The following is a 24960-nucleotide window of genomic DNA, read 5'->3' on the forward strand; positions in this document are numbered from 1 at the left end:
GAGAACTCTCAACAGGAATCTAAAATGGCTGAAAGACACTTAAGGAAATGTTCAACATCCTAAGTCATCAGAGAAATGCAAATCAAAACAACTCTGGGATTCCATCTTACACCTGTAAGAACAGCCAAGATCAAAAACACTGATGACAACTTATGCTGGAAAGGTTGTGGGGGAAAAGGGAACACTTCTGCATTGCTGGCAGGAATGCAAGCTGGTACAACCCCTTTGGATGTCAGTGTGGTGATTTCTCAGAAAATTAGGAAAAAACCTTCCTCAAGATCCAGCAATACCACTTTTGGGTATATATCCAAAGGATGCTCAATTGTGCCACAAGGACATGTGCTCAACTATGTTCATAGCAGCTTTGCTTGTCATAGCCAGATCCTGGAAACAACCTAAATGCCCCTTGATCGAAGAATGGATAAAGAAAATGTGGTACATTTACACAGTGGAGTACTACACAGCAGAAAAAATAACATCTTGAATTTTGCAAGAAAATGGATGGAGCTAGAAAACATTATTTTGAGTGAGGTAACCCAGACAAAGAAAGACAATTATTACACGTACTCACTAATAAGTGGTTTTAAACATAAAGCAAACTAGTCCACAAACCACAATCCCAGAGAACTAGACAACAATGAGGACACTAAGAAAGACATACATAGATCTAATTTACATGGGAAGTAGAAAAAGACAAGATCTCCTGAGTAAATTAGGAGCATGGGGACCTTGGGAGAGGGTTGAAGGGGGGAAGAGGAAGGGAGGGGAGCAGAGAAAAATATAGAGCTCAATAAAAATCAATAAAAAAGGAGAAAAAATAATTTTCTCTTTTCAAAAAAGGAGTTTCATTCTGGCTGGGTAATAATCCCTCTGTTGAACAGCTTTGGAACTAGACCTTTAGACTTTCGTGGTAGAAATGGGTAATGTCAATGCTCCATCTCCTAAGTGACTTTAGGGTTACCTCTTTAGAAAGGAATGTCACAGGAAATAATGGAATTCATTTCTATATGGAAACATGTCTTGTCTCCTCCTGTAAATTAATGTAGTTTGGCAAGTCAACCACTTGGCAAAGGATCGCTCCCTCCCCCTGAAGGTGTATTCATCTTAAGCCATACAAAGAGAAAGGAGCAATAATTAGTCCTTTAATGAGATAATGTACTTCTCCTCAGAGTTCTTCTCCCTAGCACAGTCATTTCGAATCTGCCAGGAGCTGCTGTTGAGTCTTAACTCAGAAAGACATAACTTTCCCCTTTGCTCTCTTCTGTCTGTTTTGGATGATGGTCAGAGCCTGTCTGGTATTTTGGGTTTTCTTACATTTTCTCTGAATCTCGCTCTCTGCTTGTCTACCGACTGAACTCCATGCAGGCTTAATTCAAATGATATGGCTTTTTTTCTTACCCCCCCCCTTTGTTTTGAGGCAGGGATTCTTTGTGTAGCCCTGGCTGTCCAAAGAACTCACTCTGTAACCAGACTGGCCTCACACTCAGAGATCCACTTGACTCTGCCTCCCAAGTACTGGGATTAAAGGCGTGTGCTGCCAACCACCACCCGACTCTGGAAAGGTGTGGCTTCTTTCCCTACTCTACTCTCCTCCTCTGGGCAGCTGCTGAGATTTACAACTTCCCTGTACTATTTTTGTTGTTGTTTGTTTTATTTTTCTCTTAAACTATAATAAAATTAAAGGGAGTTTGTTTGGCAATATGCTGGCATGGGTGGATGGATAATGTTGCATGCTACAGTACAGACTTGCCAGGCAAGATGGGCTAACTGGTGCAACAGTGTAGTAGCTTTTGCTTTCTAACTGGATTTGAGGTCCACTCCACAGAAGTAATTTATGCCTAGTCATATAAATCTGGTCAAAAGTCTCTCGGCTTTAGGTGGGTGGTAGGCCACAGAAGAACCTTAATGTGGGAGGTGATGTATCCTGTGAATGTTTTATTCCCATTGACCAATGGCTTAACAGAATATAGCCAGGCTGGAGATAGAGAGAGAGAGAGTGGGCAGAGTCGAGGGAGAAGCCATGTAGCTACCACAGGAGACAGAAGCCTGACGCCATACAGAACATTACTGGCAGGCCACAGTCACATGGCAATACACAGATCAACAGAAATGGGTTAATTTAAGATATAATAGTTAGCCAATAAGAAGCATGAGCTAATAGGCCAAGCAGTGTTGTAATAATACAGTTTCTGTGTGTTTATTTCGAGTCTGGGTGGCCAGGAAATGAATGAGCAACCTCCGACTACAGAACCTACTACTGTTTTGCTAAATGGATATTCTGTCAAATTGTCTTCTAAATAGTTGCTTAGTCTATACCCAAAGGTTAGTGCTGTTGACAACCTTCATCAGGGAAGCTTCTTTTACAGTGAAGAGCAGTTACTGCAGATATTCACACTGGTTTAAGTGCTGAGAATAAGTGACTGTTGAGAGCACACCCCAAATGGGAAATCTATACAGCCCCTCTTCCAGGGTCAAAGAACACCACAAAAGAAGGTGAGGAAAGAATGTAAAGATGATAAAGCTAATGCACTCATGTTCTCAGCAGCTATTGTTACTTGTACACGGTCTACACAAGATTTGAACCATCAACATTCTGGCATGAGTGGATAAAGGGCACAAGAGCCCCCACTCATTGAGGAGCCATGGCAGTAAATAGCTGCGGAAGAACACCTAAGTGCTACATGTTTTAATCCCAGATCTCAGAAGACAGAGGCAGGAGAATTTCTGTGAGTTGGAATCCAGCCTGACCTATGTAGACCAGCTAAGATATGGTGGTACCTTCTCTCAAAACATAAAGGAATGGAAACATAAGGGAAGCAGCACATACAGACCTAGTGTATGCCCCAGCTACTATTGTATTATTATATATGTATTATACATATTATGTAAAGAACATGCATGAATATACGTACTTATATCCCAAACAGGAAACAATTCTACCCAAGTCAATAAAGGAATTCATAAACAAACTGTAGTATACAGATTGAATAGAATACTGCTCAGCAGTAAAAAAGTATTAAAATACGGATCAACATGCATGAATCTCAAAAATAACTGTGCCAAAGAAGTCAGACAAAAAAATAAACACTATGTGACTCCATCAACATAAGCTTCCTGGAAATGTAAGTGATCTACAGTGACAGAACTGGGACATACATACAAGTTGAGGGGAAATATTATAAAGCGTCACAAAGATCGTTCAGGTGTTAGATATGTCTACTATTTTTATTGTGAGGGTAGTTTCATAGTTAAATGTATTCATCAAATCACAATGTAACATATGAAGTGTCTGGTATATCAATTTTGTTTCAATAAATCTGTCTAAGATGGAAAAAGTAAAGGTGACATTTTTGCTCCTGCTAAGATACAGTGAGTACTGAATACAGCTGTGAAGACTGGACACAATGCACAGGGCAGCATTCAGAAGATGCTGATAAATTAGAGCAGGACACAAACTGGAAAAACAGACCAGAAACTGAAACACTACCAGACGGACAGCAAATTGATCATTTGTCCCCCTCAATACTCCATGTTCTATATCAGCATGTGGTTAGTAGAGAGTGTGTGCAGCAGGTTCAAATTATTAAAGCCTCAGGATTTAAGTCAGAAGACCAAGAAAAGGGATTCCTCAGTTGCTGGTTAGAAGACCCAGAAACACCATACAGTGGCACCACAGCCATTGGAGATTATAGTCTGAGCCTAACTAGGCCAATGACCCACTAAAACAAAAGTGTTAACATTTTAGTGAATTTTAAAAATGAGACTTAGCTTGGCAGGGGTGGTGCATGCCTTTAAACCCAGCACTCATGAGGCAGAGGCAGGCGGATCTCTGTGAGTTCAAGGCCAGCCTGGTCTTCAAAGCTAGTTCCGGGACAGTCTCCAAAGCTACTCAGAGAAACCCTGTCATGAAAACCAAAAAGACTCAAACTTTCAAAACATACTATTTATAATGTTTAGTAAATAGTCCCAAATACCCTGTCACAAAGAAGTAGGAAAATCTCAAGTGAAACTGGGGGTGGGGGTGGAGACTCAAAGATGTAGCACAAGGAGTGTAATGATCTTTTTTCTTCTCTCCCTTTCCCCTTCCCTCCCTCTCTCTCTTTAGAGACATGGCCTCAATACATTGCTCTAGCTGTCCTGGATCTCACTATGTAAACTATGAGGCCTATGTCTGGCCTCAAATTCATAGAGATCTGCCTGCCTCTGCCTCTTGAGTGCTAAGATTAAAGGTGTGTGGCACTATGCCTGGGGATATTTTCTTTCTTTCTTTTTTGGGGGTATGCTGTGGTGTTTCAAGACAGGGTGTCATTGTGTTGTGTAGCCCTAGAACTCACTTTGTAGACGAGACTGGCCTCATACATGGCAATATTTTCTAACTAAGACTTAAGTAGCTGTTGAAAAAATGTGCCAATGTGATTACTTTATATACACTGATGAAACTTCAGCACAATCGAGTAAATCAATTTTTCATAATTTTAATAAGCCATAACCTATTATTGTTTCATCGAAATGTCAAAATGTGCAGGGAAAACAAAAGACAGAACACTTTAGTGAAGCACTATTAATATAAACTCAGAGAGAGAAATTGGGGTTCAGCCTGAAGACCCAAAAAGCAAAGCAGCCAGCCACTGTCTCTTATCTTGACCTCAGTCCGAAATGGCAATCCTGCCTCCAGGAATCTCAGAATGAGCCTGTCTGAGAGCTGTTGCCTCCCTTTTTATAGTCCTCTCTAGGTCTGGGATTAAAGGCATGCACCATTGGGATTAAAGGCATGTATCAATCACTCAGTTTCTATGGCAACTAGTGTGGCTACTAAGATTCAAGGTGTGTATTACCACTGCCCGGTCTATAAGGCTGACCAGTGGGGTTGTTTAACTCTCTGCTCTTCAGGCAAGCTTTATTTATTAAAATACAAATGAAATATCACTACACTTTATACTTTCTATCACTTAGAAGCAGAGTAACACAGAAATAGGTGGAAGTGACTGCAGCTGGTGGTAAGGACTTTCTCTTAGGAGGGGGCATATGTGAAAAAATAGTTTTTTGCAAATATTGCAGTATAAATAATTTTTAAAAATATTATTCAGTGCCTGGAGAATTAGCTCTGCAGTTGAGAGCAGTTGTTTGTTCCCTCAAAGTCAGAATGGCAAAGATAAGCAAACAACTGAGAAAAGATGCTGGAGAGGGTATAGAGGTGAAGAGAACCTTCATTCACTGTTGGTCGGACTTCTGGAAATCAATGTGCAGAACCCTCAAAAACTAAAGTTAATCCATCATCTGACTCAGCTATACTACTTCTTGGCAAATGCCCAAAGGATTTGACATCCTACTACTCCGCAGATAGTTGTTCATCCATGTTTGTTGTTGCTCTATCCATGATAGCTAGGAAACAGATATAACCTAAATGCCCTTCAACTGATGAACAGATAATAAAATGTGATACATATACACCAGGAAATATTATTCAGTTGTAAAGAAAACTGAAATCATGAATTTTGCAGATAAATGGATAGAACTAGAAAAGATCACCTTAGTGATATGACTGAGACTCAAAAAGACAAATGTCATGTTGTCTCTCACCTATGGTTTTTAGCGCCCAGTCTTCAGATGTGAGTGTATAAACTGGAGTAACTGCAGAAATGAGGAAAGTAAAAGGGGCCATGGCAGAGGGAACAGCAGAACTGGGAATAATGGAGTATTAGTGATTTGAAGAGAAAAATGTGAAAAACAGGAGGGGGCTATGATTAAGGAAAGAGACAAATACAAAAGGAAGGAGGAGGGTAAAATAACAGTAAGGATTCTGAAAAAGTCATCTACCTAAAAATTATAAATAATACAGCTAAGTCTGGGTATGCTTAGACATATATAGTTTAAATAAACCATCCCATTTGGGCTGACAATGCTTCACCTAAGAGCCATGCACTATCTAACTAAAACTCCTGAACCAACCATGAGAAGTCGTAGGCTAATGCTGTTGCCCTTAGTTGCCTCCCAGAGGTAGAAGATAAATTGCTGTTGCTGAAAACACCATGTACTTTGATCAAAGTCTGGAGAGCATATTACTGCCACTTTAAACCAGAATAATCCCTAACTACATTCTAAATATTTATACCCATAGATAAGTATAGTTCTCACACCTATCAAGGACACTTCTCTTGGCAACAGAGACCATTACAGAAACTGATCAAAACACAGAGAATAAGAGATTGTGTGGTGCCCAATTCCAATGGATACATCTACAACACAATTCCTGTACCTAAGACTTAGAGATCATTTCAGAAGAAGAGTCAGAGGAACAGGACATTTGTTATGAGATTGTGTCTCCTAAGAAAGTCAGAGAAACTCCACTCATGAAGTCTTATCAATATGGCTGCCTAAACAGGACCTAAATCATGACAACACCAACAGACATGCTAGCGTGGAAGGAGGAAGTCACATGGGACTGTTTACTAGACAAAGAATTACAGGCAACTAAGGAATGCCGAGAGCAGGAGAATTAGTCTTCCCAGGGAAGAGCTCCCCAAATGGTTATTCAATACCAAGTAACATTATACAGAATGTATATTTAGAAAAAAATCTATATATTTAAAATAAACAAAAAAAAGAGGTCATGAATTTGAGAGGGAGCAAGAGCAGGTACATGGAGGGACATATGGGAAGGAGGAAAAGGAAGCGGGTGAAATGATATAATCATATTACAATTTAAAAAAATAATAAAATAAGGTTCATAAGCTTTGAGGGCCTAAAAAGTGATTTAAGATGTAAATACAGGTTAAGATATGGAAAATGTTTCTGAACTTTCCCCTTCTATGGTATAGTTCTGATAAGCTGATAGAGCAATGACTACTTACTATTTGAGTCACATGCTCAAGATTTTAGATTTATTCTGGTTGCTATTTAAGTATAAACTTAAAGGTGTTTCTCATCATTGAACTGATGCCAAAGGCATCTCTGTCCAATCCATACATGATTCTGTGAACAGTAGAAAAATATACATGCTTCTAACCAAAATCTGTTGAAGGCGTAAGTCACAAACAATCCCACACCAGTTTGGAATTATGATTAATAGAATGGTTATTTATTTAAAGGGGAAAACTTACAGATCACCATCCCAGACAACAGCCCTCTGCACAATCAGGAAGGGAGCCTTAGTCACCTGAAGCAGAGCCAGAAGCCAGAGAAAGAGCAGAGGGCAGTGGCTGCTTTTTTAAAGAAAGAGAGACCACTCCCCAATGGGCTGGTATCTCAGCCGCTATTGGCTGAAGGAACAGAAGGAGCTCCCGCAACACCTCCCCCTTTTGTTTAGGTAAGAGAGTGCTAAACCTACTATGAAATTATGTACAATAAGTACAAATATTCTATTCTAACTAGCTTAAGTTTTGTGTAATAAATAACTTGGCCAAGTCATGAGAGGAAAGTAACTACACTTATATAGTCTTCAATCCCATCGAAGATCTGAGAAGGGAAATAATGTTACCTGAGTAATTAGGAAGTGCAATCAAACAACTTCCAAAAGATGCAACAAATACAGAGACAACTGGCTACCTGGGCAACCACCCAAAGTCACGTTTGCAGTGTTGAAGCAACCAACTTTGGCTAAGGCCTAACGTAACTGACATACCATTTTCAAAGGCAAGAAACTTTTCAAAACTATCTTACCCTGTCTTGGCAGGTTTTGTAATATGAGCTGCAGGGCTGCGTCCCCAGCACCCCGGCCGCCTGGCTAGCTTATGCCCCGAAATAATTACACAGAAACTGTATTCTTTTAAACACTCCTTGGCCCATTAGCTCTAGCCCTTACTGGCTAATTCTGATATCCTGATCAACCCATCTCTAATAAACTTGTGTAGCACCGGTCTTACCGGGAAGGATTCAGCATGTCTGATCTGGTGGCTTGCTCCATCGTGTCTGCTTCAGAGAGCAGAGCTATCATGCGTCTGCCCGGGAGAGGGGAACATGGCGTCTCTGAGCTCACTTCCTCTTCCTCCCAGCATTCTGTTCTGTTTACTCCTCCCACCTATGTTTTAACCTATCAGGGCCAAGCAGTTTCTTTATTGCTTAACCAATGAAATCAACAGATTGATATATGACACTCCCACATCAGGCAGGATATGACAGTCCTGTTTTATGGGCCCGTAGGCTAAGATAGATGCCCCAACAATAAAAAAAAAAACTTTTGGTGACTGTCCAGACAGTGAGATGTCTCTGTCATTTCTAGAGTTTTGAAAGTTGATTATTTCTTGTTTACTTAGGTAATATTATATCCTTCTGGAGTCTTTGATGGAGTTGAAGAATGGTTAGTTATAGTTTTCCTTAGTTATGATAAAAGATAAAATAGATATAAATATTGTAACTGTAATTCTTGCTTTATAACTGTTTTGCTATATGTAATTTTGCTATGTTAAAGTTAAAGCCTTCCTTATTGTTTAAACAGAAAAAGGGAAAATGATGTAGGAGGGTCTTCTATCTATTTGTTGCTTTCATTGGTTAATTAATAAAGAAAACTGCTTGGCCTGCTAGGTCAGAACATAGGTAGGCAGGGAAGACAGAACAGAATTGTGGGAGAAAGAAAGCAGAGTCAGGCAGATGCCATGAAGCTCCGGCCCAAGATGGACGTAGGTTAGAATCTTCCCAGTAAGCCACCACCTTGTGGTGCTACACACATTAATAGAAATGGGTTAATCAAGATGTGAGAGTTAGCCAGGAAGAGGCTAGAACTAATGGGCCAGGCAGTGTTTAAATGAATTAAAATAAAATGAAATATCATAAAGCCAGGCACAGAGCAGATGGATCTCTGTGAGTTTGAGGCCATCCTAGTCTACCTGGTGAATTCTGGATAGACAGAGCTACATAGTGAGACATTGCCTTGAAATAAACAAATCAGATCATGTTTTAAAAAAGAGCACCTGGCACTCTTCAGAAATCTTAAGTTCAATACCCACCACCCACCTGGCAGCACACAATGGTCTGTAACTCTAGTTCTAGGGTATCTAATGCCCTCTGCAGGTACCAGGTACACATGGTACATAACACACATAAAATAATAAAGTAAGTCTAAAAATATTTATTGAAGATAAGAATAAAGATCAGTGGTTGTCTATCAGTGGAAAGCTCACGGTTTATTTTTTGTTTGTTTGTTTGTTTTGGTTTTTCGAGACAGGGTTTCTCTATAGCTTTGGAGCCTGTCCTGGAACTCCCTTTGTAGACCAGGCTGGCCTCGAACTCAGCTCATGGTTTAATCAACTGAATTTTGTTCAGTTTAAGGAAAACTATAATTCAAACTCTGGCCATCTTATGGTAATGACAACTGATTAAATAATGTACAGCTGGATTCAAGTTTTATGTGTAAAAACATGAAAATACCAACATTATGGGACAACAGAGGCAAACATTCAATTAATCTTGGTCAGAGAAAAAGCTGTCCGAGAAGATCTGAAGACACAATCAGGAACTAACCCTGGGGAGAGGACCATGGACAGTGGGGATACCACTGTGCATGGCTTGTGGCAGAGTTGAGGGCCACACATAGTCATAAGACAATGGCAAAGTTATAAAAGAAAAATTGATATCCTCTGAAAGGACACATGCTCAGAGTTTTTTTGCAGTAGTGCATGAGCTCATGAAGAGAGAGCCGCAAGCTCACGATTCACTCTCACAAGTATCTGAACAACCAGAGTGACATGAGACTGTGCTCTGGAATATTGCTTTAACTATGTAAAGGTGTGTTACATTTGTTTATGTTGTGGAATATTGCTTTAACTATGTAAAGGTGTGTTACATTTGTTTATGTTGTGGAATATTGCTTTAACTATGCAAAGGTTTGTTACATTTGTTTATGTTGTGGAATATTGCTTTAACTATGTAAAGGTGTGTTACATTTGTTTATGTTGTGGAATATTGCTTTAACTATGTAAAGGTGTGTTACATTTGTTTATGTTGTGGAATATTGCTTTAACTATGTAAAGGTGTGTTACATTTGTTTATGCTGAATTTGTTTAATGATATAAAAATGTGTTGTTTTCCTGCCTAAGGCACCTGATTGGTCTAATAAGAAGCTGAACAGCCAATAGCTAGGCAGTAGAGGGATGGGGGGGCTGGTGGGCAGAAAGAATAAGTAGGAGGGAGGGAGAGAGGGAGAGAGAGAGAGAGAGAGAGAGAAAGAGAGAGAGAGAGAGAAAAGAATGGGGGAGAAAGAAAGGGAGATACCTGGGGCCAGCAGTCAGGCAGCTGCCAGACAGACAGACACAGACTAGGACATACAGAATGAAAGAAAGCTAAAAAGCCCCAAGGCAAAATGTAGATGAAGAGAAACGAGAAACAGGTTAATTTAAATTATAAGAGCTAGTGGGACAGGCATAAGATAAGGTCAAGCATTCATAACTAATAATAAGTCTCAGTGTCTTTATTTGGGAGCTAGTTGGTAGTCCATCTGCTTCAAGACTGTAACAAGCAGATGATGACAGAGAAAAGCAATAAACAGAGAAAGAATCTGCCAGGACATCCACGGAGAACCTGAATCTGTAGGCAGGTACCCAGGTGGATTTAGTCTGAAAGGTAGATGCCCTCATCATTGCCTCCTAGAGCAAGTGTGAGAAGCCTGAGAGACAACAGACCCGAGAGTTTATAGTACCAAAGCAGGTTCCCTGTGCCCAAGAGAACACCCACACCAAGCTACCTGCTTTCTCCTCTTTGTACACTCATCTGAGTTAGGTCAGCTGGTGCCTTTTCTGCCCATCAAGGCCCAGGGACCTTTCTGTCTCCACTTCTCCAACACTGGAATTACAACCATACACTATTACACCCAACATTTTTATATGGGTGTTTGGGTGTTAGTGATTGAACTCAGGTGCTTATGCTTGTTCTACAAGCACACCAAAACTATAAAGCCATCTAGAAAGCTATCCATGAATGGTGCACACCTGTGACTTTAGCAATCAGGAGGTGGCACCTAGGCTACATACAAAGCAAGACTTTATCTTTTAAAAGGACTCAAAAGTGTCACTACAACTGCACCATAAATGAAGGGAATTTATAACTTTCTAATAAAAATAGTCTTTAGAAATTACAAAATGGATAACACACTTTTGGAAGCCACCTTCCAGGAAAAATCTGGAAAGGGTGATGGAGAGAGGCACATCACCAAACTGCCTAAGTTTCTGGGTGGAAAACTCAGCCATTCTTGTTCTCAGAGCACCGAGTTGATGCCTCAATACCAGAGAAATAAACACACAGAGTAAAACACAATTAGCAGCATGAAATTCTGTTTTAGGAACAGTGCAGAACCAAACACACATTGGCCCATAGAAAAGAGCAAGTAACTTACAGGGTGCTTGGCTGAAAGTCTCCCCGTCACAGTTCCCGTCTGATTCCACGTAGAAGAGATGGAGCCCTTGGTCGTTTAAGAAGAATCAGTTTAAACCCAGGCAATATGGCATGAGGAAGAGCACACAGACCCTTCATCTACAATACCCACGTGCTCCTCCTGAATGTTATAAAACAGTCTTGGTATCAGAGACAGATGCTTCCCTCTAACTCAAATACAAGTAGCAATGGGACAAGTAGATCCATTTCTGTTAAGTCTTAAGTCTATGTGTGGGTTAAGGGGTTGTAGGGACAGCAAAAACTCAAAGTGCAATTGTACCACAAACTGTTGCTTGTGCAGCCTTGTAAGTTACAGACACGTCTGAATGTGCTTTTCTCGTGTGCAAATTAAAACAGTAATGTCTACCTGTGATGGATATTATTGGTTGCCAACTTGACTATACCTTTAATTAACTAAAACTCAAGTGATTAGGTATACCTTTGAAGGATTTTTTTCTTAATTAAATAATTTGAAGTGAAAAGACCCCCTTTTAATCTGTATCTTTTGTGGTGTGAAGATCCACCTTTAATCCAGATCTTTTTTTTTTTTTTTAATTTTCGAGACAGGGTTTCTCCATAGCTTTTTGGTTCCTGTCCTGGAACTAGCTCTTCTAGACCAGGCTGGCCTCGAACTCACAGAGATCCGCCTGCCTCTGCCTCCCGAGTGCTGGGATTAAAGGCGTGCGCCACCACCGCCAGGCCCTAATCCAGATCTTTTGGAAAATCCACCTTTAACCTGGGCCACACCTGCTGGCAGCCTATATAAAGAACATAAAAAAAAAATAAAGCTAGCTCTGTTTTTGCCTGTTTGCTCTCAATACAAATTCACTCCTTCACTGGCATTAGAGCCGACTTCTCTGGGATTCCAGAATATACTGAAGATCATCTGAGACACCCAGCCTTGTGGACTATAACAACTATTGATTATTGGACTTTCTGTTGATAGACAACCATTGTTGGACTAGCTGGACCACAGTCTATAATCCAGTATGACACATCTTCTTTATATATGTATATATGTGTGTGTATGTGTGTGTGTGTGTGTGTGTGTGTGTATGTGTGTTCATATGTATGTTCCTCTAGAGGATTCTGAGAGCCTCAAATGACTCCATAAAAAGACATGACAGTAGATGTGAGAGCAGGCTAGCTGCTGAACTGCCTCATGTATGGAGAATCTAAAGGCATAATAATAACCTGCATTGTACAAAGATTGAATAATATGACCACAGTCCGTAGTTCCAAGAATAATGAACTTTTCCTCCTTTATTGGGATTGTAAAAATGGCATATGTATCTGAACTCAAAATAAACCTTACTTCTAATCCCAATTTTCTTTTGTAAAGCTTTGTTACCTTTTTCATATAAGCTAGTAATCCGTCTACAAAAGTTGACTTGATCTTGTGAACCTACAGCATAAAGACAAGAATAGTTACCTTCTTAAACTTGTTTAAGAACTCAAAGACACCAACTGCAGAGCAGCAGTTTACATAGGGCTGAACATGTAGTGCAGAATCCACCTTGGACAACCTTAAGTAGTGCCAGGATGGAATAACACAGGTCCACAAAGAAAGATGCCAGTCTGTTATTCTGCAATATGTCTAAGCTACAGAGAAGTTGCAAAGCTCAAATGCTCATCTCAGTGTCCTCATCAGTGGGCCCTTTCTAGTTCTTTCCCAACCCTTACATGACTCCAGGATGATGGCTGGTTTGGAACCAGTGTATTTCTGCAGGACAGGGACTCAGTAAATAATTACATTGTTGTTTGGTTTGTAAATGTGATTGATGGGTAACAGAAATCATGAAATAAAGGGCAGGTATGTGAACAGAGAAAACAGTAACTAAAAGAGGAAAAGGGGCATGCCAGTAACCCCCCGGTAAACATCACTGTCTTGAAGCCTGGAAACCAGGGGGAATGATAGGACTTTGTGAGAATTAGTAAAAGTCTTATTCTCACTTGAAGGGACAGGGGAACAGGCCATCAGTCTCCTTCCACATATGACTCCTTGGGCTCCCAATGCTGGACAAAGCAGACTCAGACATGAGTAAGATGACATCAGGATATGAAGAAGCAAGACTGACATGAAATTTGGTTGAGAAAATTTTATCTCTTTAGAACTCTGTTAACAAGCGTCAGCAAATATGGTTGTGAACAGAGACAGGGTTGGATAGTGTTCCTTCACAAACAATTTACACACAACACACACAGAGTCAACTTACTTGTCTATATTCCAAAATTATCTTGGGTAATGGGTGAAGGTCTTGTAGAGAATTTAACTAAAAAATGAAAATATTTATTACCAATATAATGTCTTCATTTCAACAATTCAAATGTTTACTTTCAACTGGAGAGTGTTCTAGTAATAAATGATGTAATTTAATATATTTCCAAAATGAAGACTCATAGCAAACTCAGATTATCAAGTGTCTTAATCCCAACCCTTTACAAAGTAATTCTGCTATCTATCCAGGAGATAAATTATTTCACATGACCTGAGAAATAAGAGTCTTCTTCAGAACTTAAATTAGCAAAATCTAAATCCTACAAAAATGAGTAAGACAGAGGCCCCCATACATAAAGTCCATACTATAGTAGCATCCAAAATTTGACTCAGAAATCTGGATGAAACTTCATGGAGGTGACACAAGCTTTGAATCCTAAAACTATAGCATTGAACTCACAGTACCGATCCTAATAAGCTGATAAGAAGTACTGGCTATGTGGGAACCTAGTCTGTTTGGATGCTCACCTTCCTAGACCTGGATGGAGGGGGAAGGACCTTGGACTTCCCACAGGGCAGGGAACCCTGACTGCTCTTTGGACTGGAGAGGGAGGGGGAGGGGAAATGGGGGAAGAGGGAGGGAAATGAGAGGGGAGGAGGTGAAAATTTGTAATAATAATAATAAATACCATTAAAAATAAAACAAAATAGCGTGAAAAAAACCAAAAAAATAAAAAGAGGAAAAAGTAGCCTATAGTGGTAGACAGAGCTCAGGGTCTGAAAAGGAGCAGGACCTACTAGGAAACTGAGATATTTATTTCTTGCCACAACAGCAGTTATATGGTACTATCACAAGCTTTCTGTCTTAGTAGATAGAAAATACCTACAAACATACCATACAATACCAACCAAGCCACACCTCCCAATAGTGCAACTCCCTTTAGGGCCATTTTATTTCAAACCACCACATTCTACTTCCTGGCCCCAAATGCCTGTAGCCATATCATAATGCAAAAACACATTCAGTCCAACTTCAAAAGTCCTCATAGTCTATTACAGTCTTGAACTTATTTAAAAGTCTAAAGTTCAAAGTCTCTTCTGAGATTCATACAATCTCTTTAACTGTAATCCCCTGTAAAATCAAAATAAAAAAGCAGATCACATACTTCCAATATATAATGGATATATATACATTACCATTCCAAATATAGGAAAGTGAGCACAGTGAGACTGAACGAAAGCAAGACCAAAAACTAGCTGGGCAAACTGCAGACTTTTTGCCCATCTCATGTCTGATGTCAAAGCATTCTTTAGAACTCCAACCCTTTTCAGTGTGGTGTTGACTGCAACGCATTTCTTGCTCTTGGGCTGGTTCCACTCTCTGTTAGAAGCTTTCTTCAACAAGTATCCTATGACTCTCTAACATCTTGGGGTCTTCAAGAAAATCAAGGCTTGAACTTCACAGCTTCATGAAACTGCCTCTTTAGGCCCTATTCAGGGACATGCCTGTCAATGCCTGGCCTCAACTATTTTCCTTAGGTGCAGAGAAAAATTCCATAACCTGTTTCTTCTATCCTTAACTCCAAAGCCAGAAGAACCACATGGCCAAAGTTGCCAAATTCTGCTGCTTCTGGGGCTGGAAGGTGGCCCCCTCATTCAATTACATCTTTACAAGCTTTATGCTTTTGATTTTTACCTTTACTTCTTTTTTTTTTTAAAGTATTTATTATGTATACAATATTCTGTCTGTGTGTATGCCTGCAGACCAGAAGAGGGCACCAGACCTCATTACAGATGGTTGCGAGCCACCACGTGGTTGCTGGGAATTGAACTCAAGACCTTTGGAAGCGCAGGCAATGCTCTTAACCGCTGAGCCATCTCTCCAGCCCTTACCTTTACTTCTTAAGTTTGGCTGTCCTGGAACTTGCTACACTGTAGACCAGGGTGGCCTCAAACCCAAAAATCTTCAGTTACATCTTCACCATCAGCTTTCTATTTTCCATAGTTTTCTTCACTGCCTAAACTTGGCTGTCCTTGAACTTGCTCTGTAGAAATGGCTGGCCTTAAACTCAGAGACCCACCTGCCTCTGTCTTCTGAGTGTTTGGATTAATGGCAAGCACCACCACATTTGACTCTAAGCTTTTCTTTAATTGCTTTTCACAGATTGGAAATTTAGCTGGGAGGGATCTTGCCCTGAAGTCACCACTTCCTTTACTTATTTTCTTAATCCATTTATCTCCTTGAAAACAAAACTTAGCTCCATTACACTTCCTGGTGCTCTTTTTCTCTTCAAAAATTTTATTTTGTACCAGTTTGCATTTACACCAGCAATGGATGAGTGTTCCCCTTACTCCACATCGTCTCCGCATAAGCTATCATTAGTGGTTTTGATCTTAGGCATTCTGACAGGTGTAAGATGGAATCTCAGAGTTGTTTCGATTTGCATTTCCCTGACAGCTAAGGATGTTGAACATTTCCTTACGTATCTTTTGGCCATTTGAGATTCTTCTGTTGAGAATTCTCTGTTTAGTTCAGAACCCCATTTTTTAAATTGGGTTATTTAGAATTTTAATGTCTAATTTCTTGAGTTCTTTATATATTTTGGAGATCAATCCTCTGCCTGATGTGGTGTTGGTGAAGATCTTTTCTCATTCAGGAGGCTGCCTTTTTGTCTTATTGACTGTGTCCTTTGCTTTTCAGGAGCTTCTCAGTTTCAGGGGTCCCATTTATTTATTGTTGTTCTCAGTGTCTGTGCTACTGGGGTTATATTTAGGAAGTGGTCTCCTGTGCCCATGCATTGAAGGCTACTTCCCACTTTCTATTCTATCAGGTTCAGTGTGGTCGGATTCATATTGAGGTCTTTAATCCGTTTGGACTTGAATTTTGTGCATGGTGATAGATATGGATCTATTTTCATTCTTCTACATGTTGACATTCAGTTATGCCAGCACCATTTGTTGAAGATGCTTTCTTTTTTCCATTGTATAATTTTAGCTTCATCATCAAAAATCAGGTTTTCATAGGTGTGTGGATTTATATCTGGGTCTTCAATTTGATTCCATTGGTCAACATCTCTGTTTTTATGCCAATACCAAGCTATTTTCATTACTGTAGTTCTGTAATAGAGCTTGATGTCAGAGATGGTGATGCCTCCAGAAGTTATTTTATTGTACATGATTGTTTTGGCTATCCTTGGTTTTTTGTTTTTCCATATGAAGTTTATTATTGTTCTTTTAAGGTCTGTGAAGACTTGTGCTGGGATTTTGATGGGGATTGCATTGAATCTACAGATTGCTTTTGATAGGATTGCCATTTTTACTATGTTGATTCTTCCTATCCAAGAGCATGAGAGGTCTTTCTATTTTCTTGTATCTTCTTCAATTTCTTTCTTCAAAAACTTAAAGTTTTTTGTCAAATAGGTCTTTCACTTCTTTGGTTAGTGTTACCCCAAGATATTTTATGTTATTTGTGGCTATTGTGAAAGGTGATGGTTTTTCTGATTTCCCTCTCAGCTTCTTTATCATTTGCGTCTAGGAGGGCTACTGCATTTTTTGAATTGATCTTGTATCCTGCCACATCACTGAAGGTATTTATCAGCTATAGGAGTTCTATGATAGAGTTTGGGGTCACTTATATACACTATTATATCATCTGCAAATAACAAAAATTTTACTTCTTTCTTTCCAATTTGAATCCCCTTGATCTCCTTTTGTTGTCTTATTGCCATTGCTAAAACTTCAAGAACTATGTTAAAGAGATATGGAGAGAGTGGACAGCTTGTCTTGTTCCTGATTTTAGTGGGATGGCTTTGAGTTTTTCTCCGTTTAGCTGTTTCAACTGTTAGCTGTCAGCTTGCTGTAAATAGCTTTTATTATATTTAGGTAGGACCCTTGTATCCCTATTCTCTCCAAGACCTTTATCATAAAGGGGTGTTGAATTTTGTCAAATGCTTTTTCAGCATCTAATGAAATGATCATATGGTTTTTTTTCTTTCAGTTTATTTATATGGTGGATTACATTGATAGATTTGCGTATGTTGAACCAGCCCTGCATCTCTGGGATGAAGCCTACTTGATCATAATGGATAATTTTTCTTATGTGTTCTTGGATTCGGTTTGCCAGTATTTTATTGAGAATTTTTGCATCGATGTTCATGAGTGAGATAGGTCTGTAATTCTCTTTCTTGGTTGGGTCTTTGTGTGGTTTTGGTATCAGGGTAACTGTAGCTTCATAAAAGGAATTTGGCAATGACTCTTCTGTTTCTATATTGTGAAATACATTAAGGAGTATAGGCATTAGCTCTTCTTGGAAGTTCTGGTAGAATTCTGCACTAAAACCATCCGACCCTAGGTTTTTTTGTTTGTTTGTTTTTGTTTTTTGGTTTTTTTTTTTTGTACAACTACTTTGGAAATCAGTATGGCAGTTTCTCAGAAAATTGGGACTCAACCTACCTCAGGATCCAGCAATTCCAGCAATACCACTCTTGGGCATATACTCAAAAATGCTCAATCATACTACAAAAGCATTTGTTCAACTATGTTCATAGCAGCATTATTTGTAATAGCCAGAACCTGGAAACAACCTAGATGCCCCTCAGCTGAGGAATGGATAAAGGAAATGTGGCACATTTACACATTAGAGTACTACTCACTGGTAAAAAAAAAAATCAAAAGACATAACAAAAAAACCCAATGACTTCTTGAATTTTGAATGCAAATGGATGGAATTAGAAAACACTATCCTGAGTACCAGACCCAAAAAAGATGAATATCGCATGTATTCACTCATAAGTGGATACTAGCTATAAACAAAGGACATTGAGCCTATAGTTCATGATCCTGGAGAAGCTAAGTAATAAGGTGAACCCAAAGAAAAACATATATAGACCCACCTGAAAATTAGAAACAGATAAGATCGCCTGACAAAATTGGGAGCATGGGGGCGCAGGGAGAAGGAAGGGTAGAAAGGAAAGAGGAGGGAAAAAAAGAGGGTTGTGGAGAACTTGAGGGAATGGGATAGTCGAGATGGAGGATGGACAGTGATGAAAGCAAGAAAAGAGATATTTTGATTGAGGGAACCATTATAGGGTTAGCGAAAACCTGGCTCTAGAGAAATTCTCAGGAATCTACAAGGATGACCTTGCCTAAGATCCTAAGCAATAGAGGAGAGGGGACCTGATCTTGACTTGCCTGTAGTCAGACTGATAAATATCTTATATATCACCATAGAACCTTTGTCCAACAACAGATGGAAACAGGCAGAGACCCACATCCGAACACTGGACTGAGTTCCCAAGGTCCAGTTGAAGAGTGGAAGGAGTGAGAATATGAGCAAAGAGGTCAAGACCATGGAGGGTTCATCCACTGAAACAGTTTGCCTGAGCTAATAGAAACTTACCAACTCCAGCTGGACTGGGAAGGAACAAGCATAGGACCAAACTAGTCCCTCTGAATGTGGATGACAGTTGCATGGCTTGGGCAGACTGAGGGGCCACCGGTAGTGGCACCAGGATTTATTTCTACTGCATGTACTGGCCTTTTGGGATCCTATTCTCTTTGGACGTATACCTAGCTCAGTCTAGATATAGTAGGGGGACTTTGGACCTTTCCCAAAGCAATGTGCTTTACCCTCTCTTAGGATTAGATGAGGATGGGATGGGAGGGTGTGTGGAGGGAGTGGGAGGAGGAGAGGGAGTAGGAATTTGGATTGGTATTTTTTTTTTAAAAAAGAAATGTAATAAATTAAAAAAATTGTAATTTACCCTGCTCATCTTGCTCCTTTTCATTATAAATCTTCACACAAGATAGAGACCATACTAGGCTGTTTTGAGATTTCTACTGCCAATGGAATTAACTCAAAACTCTTCACTTTAGCCTGAGACAGACACTTTGGACAAGGGCAAAGGCACCCACTTTCTTCACCAAAATATCACAAGAATAATCTCTAGGCAACATACTTAAATTCTTCTCTGAAATCTCGAGTCAGTTCAGCCCCAGTTGACCTAACACTCAGCACCTCCGTCTTCCGCACTCCTACTGTATTGCTAATTAAGCAGTGCTTAAAAGCTTCCACTACTTTCCTAACCCGAACTCCATACTTCTTCAAACAAAAACATGACCCAATCTATCACAGAAATACCCTAGAACCCAGTACCAACATTAGTTAGGGTTTCTATTGCTGGGAAGAGATACCATGACCTCGACAACTATTTAATTTTTTTTTTTTCAAGACAAGGTTTCTCTGTGTAACAGCTCCGGCTGTCTTGGAACTTAGTCTGTAGACCAGGCTGGGTTTGAACTCACAGAGATCCACATGCCTCTGCCTCCTGAGTGCTGGGATTAAAGGCTAGCATCACCACTACCAAGCAATGCTTATAAAGGAAAACTTTTAATTGGGCTCGTTTGTTTACAGTTCAAAGATTCAGTCCATTATCATTATGACAAGGAGCATGCTGGCATGCACACAATCATGGTGCTAGTTGCATCTTGATCAGAAGGCAACAGAAATTGGACTATGTCACTATATGTGACTTGAGCATATATGAACTCCCAAAGCCCACCTCCTTCAATAAGAACATACCTACAAACATTCCATTCCATATCAACAAAGTCACACCTTCTAATAATGCCACTCCCTTCAGGGCCCATTTTCTTTCTTTCTTTCTTTCTTTCTTCTTCTTCTTCTTCTTCTTCTTCTTCTTTTCTCTCTCTCTCTCTCTCCTTTTGTTTTTGAGACAGGGTTTCTCTAACAGCCCTGGCTGTCCTGGACTCACTTTTGTAGAACAGGCTAGTCTTGAACTCACAGAGATTCGCCTGCCTCTGCCTCCCAAGTGCTGGGATTAAAGGCATGTGTCACCACCACCCAGTGCCATTTTCTTTCAAACTACCACAATTTCCAACCGGGTAAAAACATCTAAGTAGAGCAAACACATAGGAAGTGACTTTTTCAGTGGGCAAACTGCTAGAGCTTTAGAGTACACTGCCTATCTCTCTTTTATAGAGGTAAGACCTAAAATGGCATATTGCTGCGGGAGGACCTTCCGCTCCTTCAGCCAATAGCCGCTGACGTACAAGCCCACTGTGCTGTGGGAGCGCCTTCTGCTCCTTCAGCCAATAGCTGCTGAAATACCAGCCCCCTGGGGCGTGGTCTATTTATCTTTAAAAAAGAGCGGCAAGCCTCAGCTCGCTTTCTTGGTTCCGGTGCTTGGTTCTGGCTCCTGCTCCAGTGACTAGGCTCCTTTCCTGATGGTTGGTTTTTGTGAGTTTTACCCCCCAAAATAAATACTCCTTTAAATTCTAACTGGTGTGGGATTGTTTCGCGCATTAGAGTATCCTTGACAAGACAGGACTCAATTCTCAGGAATACCTGCTACCTTAATGCCTGATGAACAGGGATTTGAAACAGCCTCATTGGACACTAATATTAGGCTATTTTCATTCTGAAAACAAATTGAGGACTTTGACTACATTCTATGGAATAAGAAAGTAAACAGCCAAGATAAATTTAGATTTAATTTAATTTAAATTTAAATTATGGCAAGTTGTATGTAGAAAGTAAAATTAATAACACAGACACAGAAAGTGCCTACGGGCCTTACTACAGTCTGAGTATTCTTTTGTGTGTGTGTGTGGGGGGGGTCCAAGACAGGGTTTCTCTGTGTAGCCTTAGCTGTCCTGGAACTTGCTTTGTAGACCAGGCTGGTGTTGAACTCACAGAGATCAGCCTGCCTCTGCCTCTAAAGTACTGGGATTAAAGGCATGAGCCACTACACCCAGCCATGAGGATATTCATAAAATGATATTTAAACTGACAATTATAAACTACCAGGCAAAAATCTGCTGTCAGTCTAGGGCCTATCAAAAAAGTCTGTAGTGAAAACCAAGGGCAGTTGGTGTTCGGATAGGAGTGCCACAGCCAAAGGCTAGACCCAGACCTATGGACTGGAGACATGGTCTAGGGCTTTGTGTGATGCTGAAGGTGATGGGATGACATGGCAAGTGTTTTCAGGGCAGCACCATGATGTTTCTATGGCTTTAACATGTACAAGTAGCAGTGGGACTCTGGGGAGGAGGTCTTGAGTGACCTAAGCGACAGAGGACAAGGTGATAAAGTAAGGATGGGAAGAAGGAGGCAGATTCACAACACAGAGATTGCTGAGAGTGAGGCGGGAAGAAGGTCAAGGATGATTTTTTTCTAGTTCCATCCATTTGCCTGCAAATTTTATTAGGTCATCATTTTTTTTAAAAAACTGAGTAATATTCCATTGTGTAAATGTACCACATTTTCCTTTATTAAAATCTTAGTGCTCATATTAAAAGCTCAGAGAAATCTCAACTAAATCATTTAATAATGTACTTCAAGATACATTAGATAAGGACAAGTCAAGTCCAAAAGCAATAGATGAAAAAAATAATAAATTAAAAGGGAACTAAAAGAACAATGTGAAATATCATCAAGATAATTTAAAAAATAAATAATATCAACAAATACCAAACTAATCAAAAGAAATGCAAAGAAGACCCAAATGAATAAAATTAAATATGAAAAGGGGTGATATCTATAAGCTCCAGAAGAGCATTAGGGAATAATTTGAAAACTTACATCCCCAAACACTGGAAACTCTTAAAATAGAGGATAAATTCCTACATACATGCAACCTACTCAAACAAACCTAAAAGGATATAAACAAACAGCTCCATAACAAGCAATAAGATTGAAAGAGTAATATAGAATCTCCTACCCAAGAAGGAAGTGTGACTAGGGAGATGACTTAATGGGTAAGAGTGCTTCCTGTACAAGCATGAGGAACTGAACTCAAATTCCCAGCACCCACATAAAAAGCCAGGCACGGCTGTGTGTGCCTGGAATCCCAGCATTGGGGGCAGAGACAGGTGGATCCTGGGAACTCTCTGGCCAGCCAACCAAGCAGAAATGGTGAACTTTCTGGTTCAGTGAGGAAACCCTGTCTAAAGTACTAAGTTTCAGAATTATAGAGGAAGACACTTTGCATGTGCCCATGCATGTGCACACGTGGTACGCACACTTGCACATTGGCATGTATGCACCATGTAATACATACTGCACACACAAAGAAAAAAAATGAAAAGCCCAAAATACATTGAGTTCACTGTAGAATTTTGCCAAACTTTTAAAGAAGAGCTAATGTGTCTCAATCTGTTCTAGTAATTAGAAAAGGAACAAATACTACAAAATTCATTTTGTGAAGCTAGTATTTCCTTGATACTGAAACCAGATTAAGAACATAGCAAAAAACTACAATCAGATCCCCTGATGAATATAGTCACAAAAAATATAAAATAATTGCAAACCAAGTTTAACAACACATTGAAATATCATGTTCCATGACCAAGTTGGCTTCATTCTTGGGATACAAAGATCATACAATATAACAAATAAAAACCACATGGTTATGTCAATGGATACAGAAAGTATCTTTGACAAGGCTCAAGATTTCTTCATGATAAAAGCTCTCAAGAAACTAGAAACAGAAGAAGCATACCTCAATATAATAAAGGCCATATGTAAAAAACCTATAGCTACATTATATTAAAATCAGAACAAGAGTGTCTATTATCACAATACTTCATCAGTATAGGGCCTAGTCTTACTTAGATTATTAAGACAAAAAAAAAAAGAATAAAAAGGAAAAGGAGACCAACAAACAGAAAAAGTCAAATTATCCCTTTGCCATGTGACTGCTTGTCTGCCATTTGGCTGCTTGCTGACCTCCATGCCTAACTCAAAAGCCATGGTTGCAATGGGTTTTTGATCCTACTGCACGTACTGGCTTTGGGGGAGCCTAGGCAGTTTGGATGCTCACCTTACTAAACCTGGATGGAGGTGGGCGGTCCTTGGACTTCCCACAGGTCAGGGAACTCTGATTGCTCTTTGAGCTGCTGAGGGAGAGGGACTTGATCGGGGGAGGGAGATGGAAATGGGAGGCGGTGGTGGGGAGGAGGTAGAAATCCTTAATATATAAATAAATTTTTTAAAAAAGCCATGGTTTTCTCTCTTCCTCTTCTTTGGCCCCCTTCTTCTGCCAGCTTCTGAGATTTCTGCTCTGTTTTCTTCTAAACACTAGCAAAATTGTTCTTGAACTAAAAACAACAATAAAACAAAAAGCAAAACTGGGCCAAGGAGTTACCTGAATGGCTGAAAGTGCTTGTTACACAAGCCTAACAACCTGAGTTAGAGCCCCCAGAAGCTATGTAGAGTCAGATTCAGAAACTAAAGTGATGGATGCCTCTGTGGGTAAGAGTGACTGCTGCTCTCACAAGGGACTTAAGTTTAGTTTCTAGCACCCACATTGAGTGGTTCACAATTGCCTGAAACTTCAGTTCCATTAGATCCAACTTTCTCTCCAGTCTTCTATAGGCACCTACAGTCATCTGTACAGACACACAAATATGTACACACACAAACACACATACACACTCTCTCACACACACATACACTCTAACATGCATAAATACACAACACACACTCTTAAAAAGAGCAAAATTGCATCAAATTATCCTTTTCCAGAAATATAGCCAATCATACGTTCCTGGAGGGCAGCTACCTGCCCATCTCTTAGTGCACAGCCAGGAACATAACCTTGGATGGGATCACCGTATCTAAAGGGTCTGCTGCCAGCACAGAAGAAAGCTTGTACCTTGTGTAGATACATGAGCATGTTAGAAAGATAAGCTGGACTCTTACCATGGCCTCTGATGTGGACAGCTGTTTCTGTAGCCCAGTTCTGGGAAGATGCTGCCTCTGACTCAACAGGTGCAGCTTCAACTTGCCAAAGAGGATCTTCAACAAAAGCAATACACATGTGTGAGAAAGATTCAGATTTGAGAAAATGAACATAACCATTACATTTAGAGCCACTGGCCTGAAGACATACACTGAAAAGAGGCTTAGCTCCTTTAGAAGGACTTTTACTTAATGTATCACAAAATGTTCATACTTGTGAGAACATAAATAACATCACTTTTAGACAATATTATAAACTCAGAATAAACCATCTTTTAATTCGTGAGTAAGACAATGTTTTGAAAGGACAAAACTTAACATTACCAGCCAGGTATGGTTGTCCTTGGCATTAATCTCAGTACTTTGGAAGACGGGGCAAGAGGACTGACATGGGTTGGAGTCATGATTACAGTCTAGATTACTGAGTAAGTGTGGGCTACAGAATGAGACCCTGTCTCAAAACAAACAAATAAAATTGAGTCTTACCTCACGAAGCTGATTATTACTCATTATAAGAAACTGTTCTCCTGCAACAAAATGGGCTTCTTGCTCCAGTTCCTTGAGGCGATCCTGAAGAATTGAAACATTATCATTCATAGATTTTATAACTTAAAATAAT

At 39.8% G+C, this 24960-nt stretch overlaps 1 protein-coding gene across 1 annotated transcript in view; it reads right to left on the bottom strand.

Moving 5' to 3' along the window:
- LOC121459515 (DNA polymerase nu-like) overlaps window positions 1–24960 on the bottom strand; it is a 149765-nt gene that overhangs the window by 65359 nt on the left and 59446 nt on the right. Inside the window, exons 11-15 of the mRNA XM_041669393.1 lie at window positions 24828–24911; window positions 24303–24398; window positions 13578–13634; window positions 12713–12766; window positions 11324–11389 (exon numbers count right to left, since the gene is read on the bottom strand). Of these exons, the coding sequence (XP_041525327.1) occupies window positions 11324–11389; window positions 12713–12766; window positions 13578–13634; window positions 24303–24398; window positions 24828–24911 (357 nt within the window). The remainder of the gene's footprint in view (window positions 1–11323; window positions 11390–12712; window positions 12767–13577; window positions 13635–24302; window positions 24399–24827; window positions 24912–24960) is intronic.

Source organism: Microtus oregoni, unplaced genomic scaffold, assembly GCF_018167655.1.
Source record: "Microtus oregoni isolate MIOR12 unplaced genomic scaffold, Mior012 000019F_ref0000042, whole genome shotgun sequence".
Classification (NCBI taxonomy): Eukaryota; Metazoa; Chordata; class Mammalia; order Rodentia; family Cricetidae; genus Microtus; species Microtus oregoni.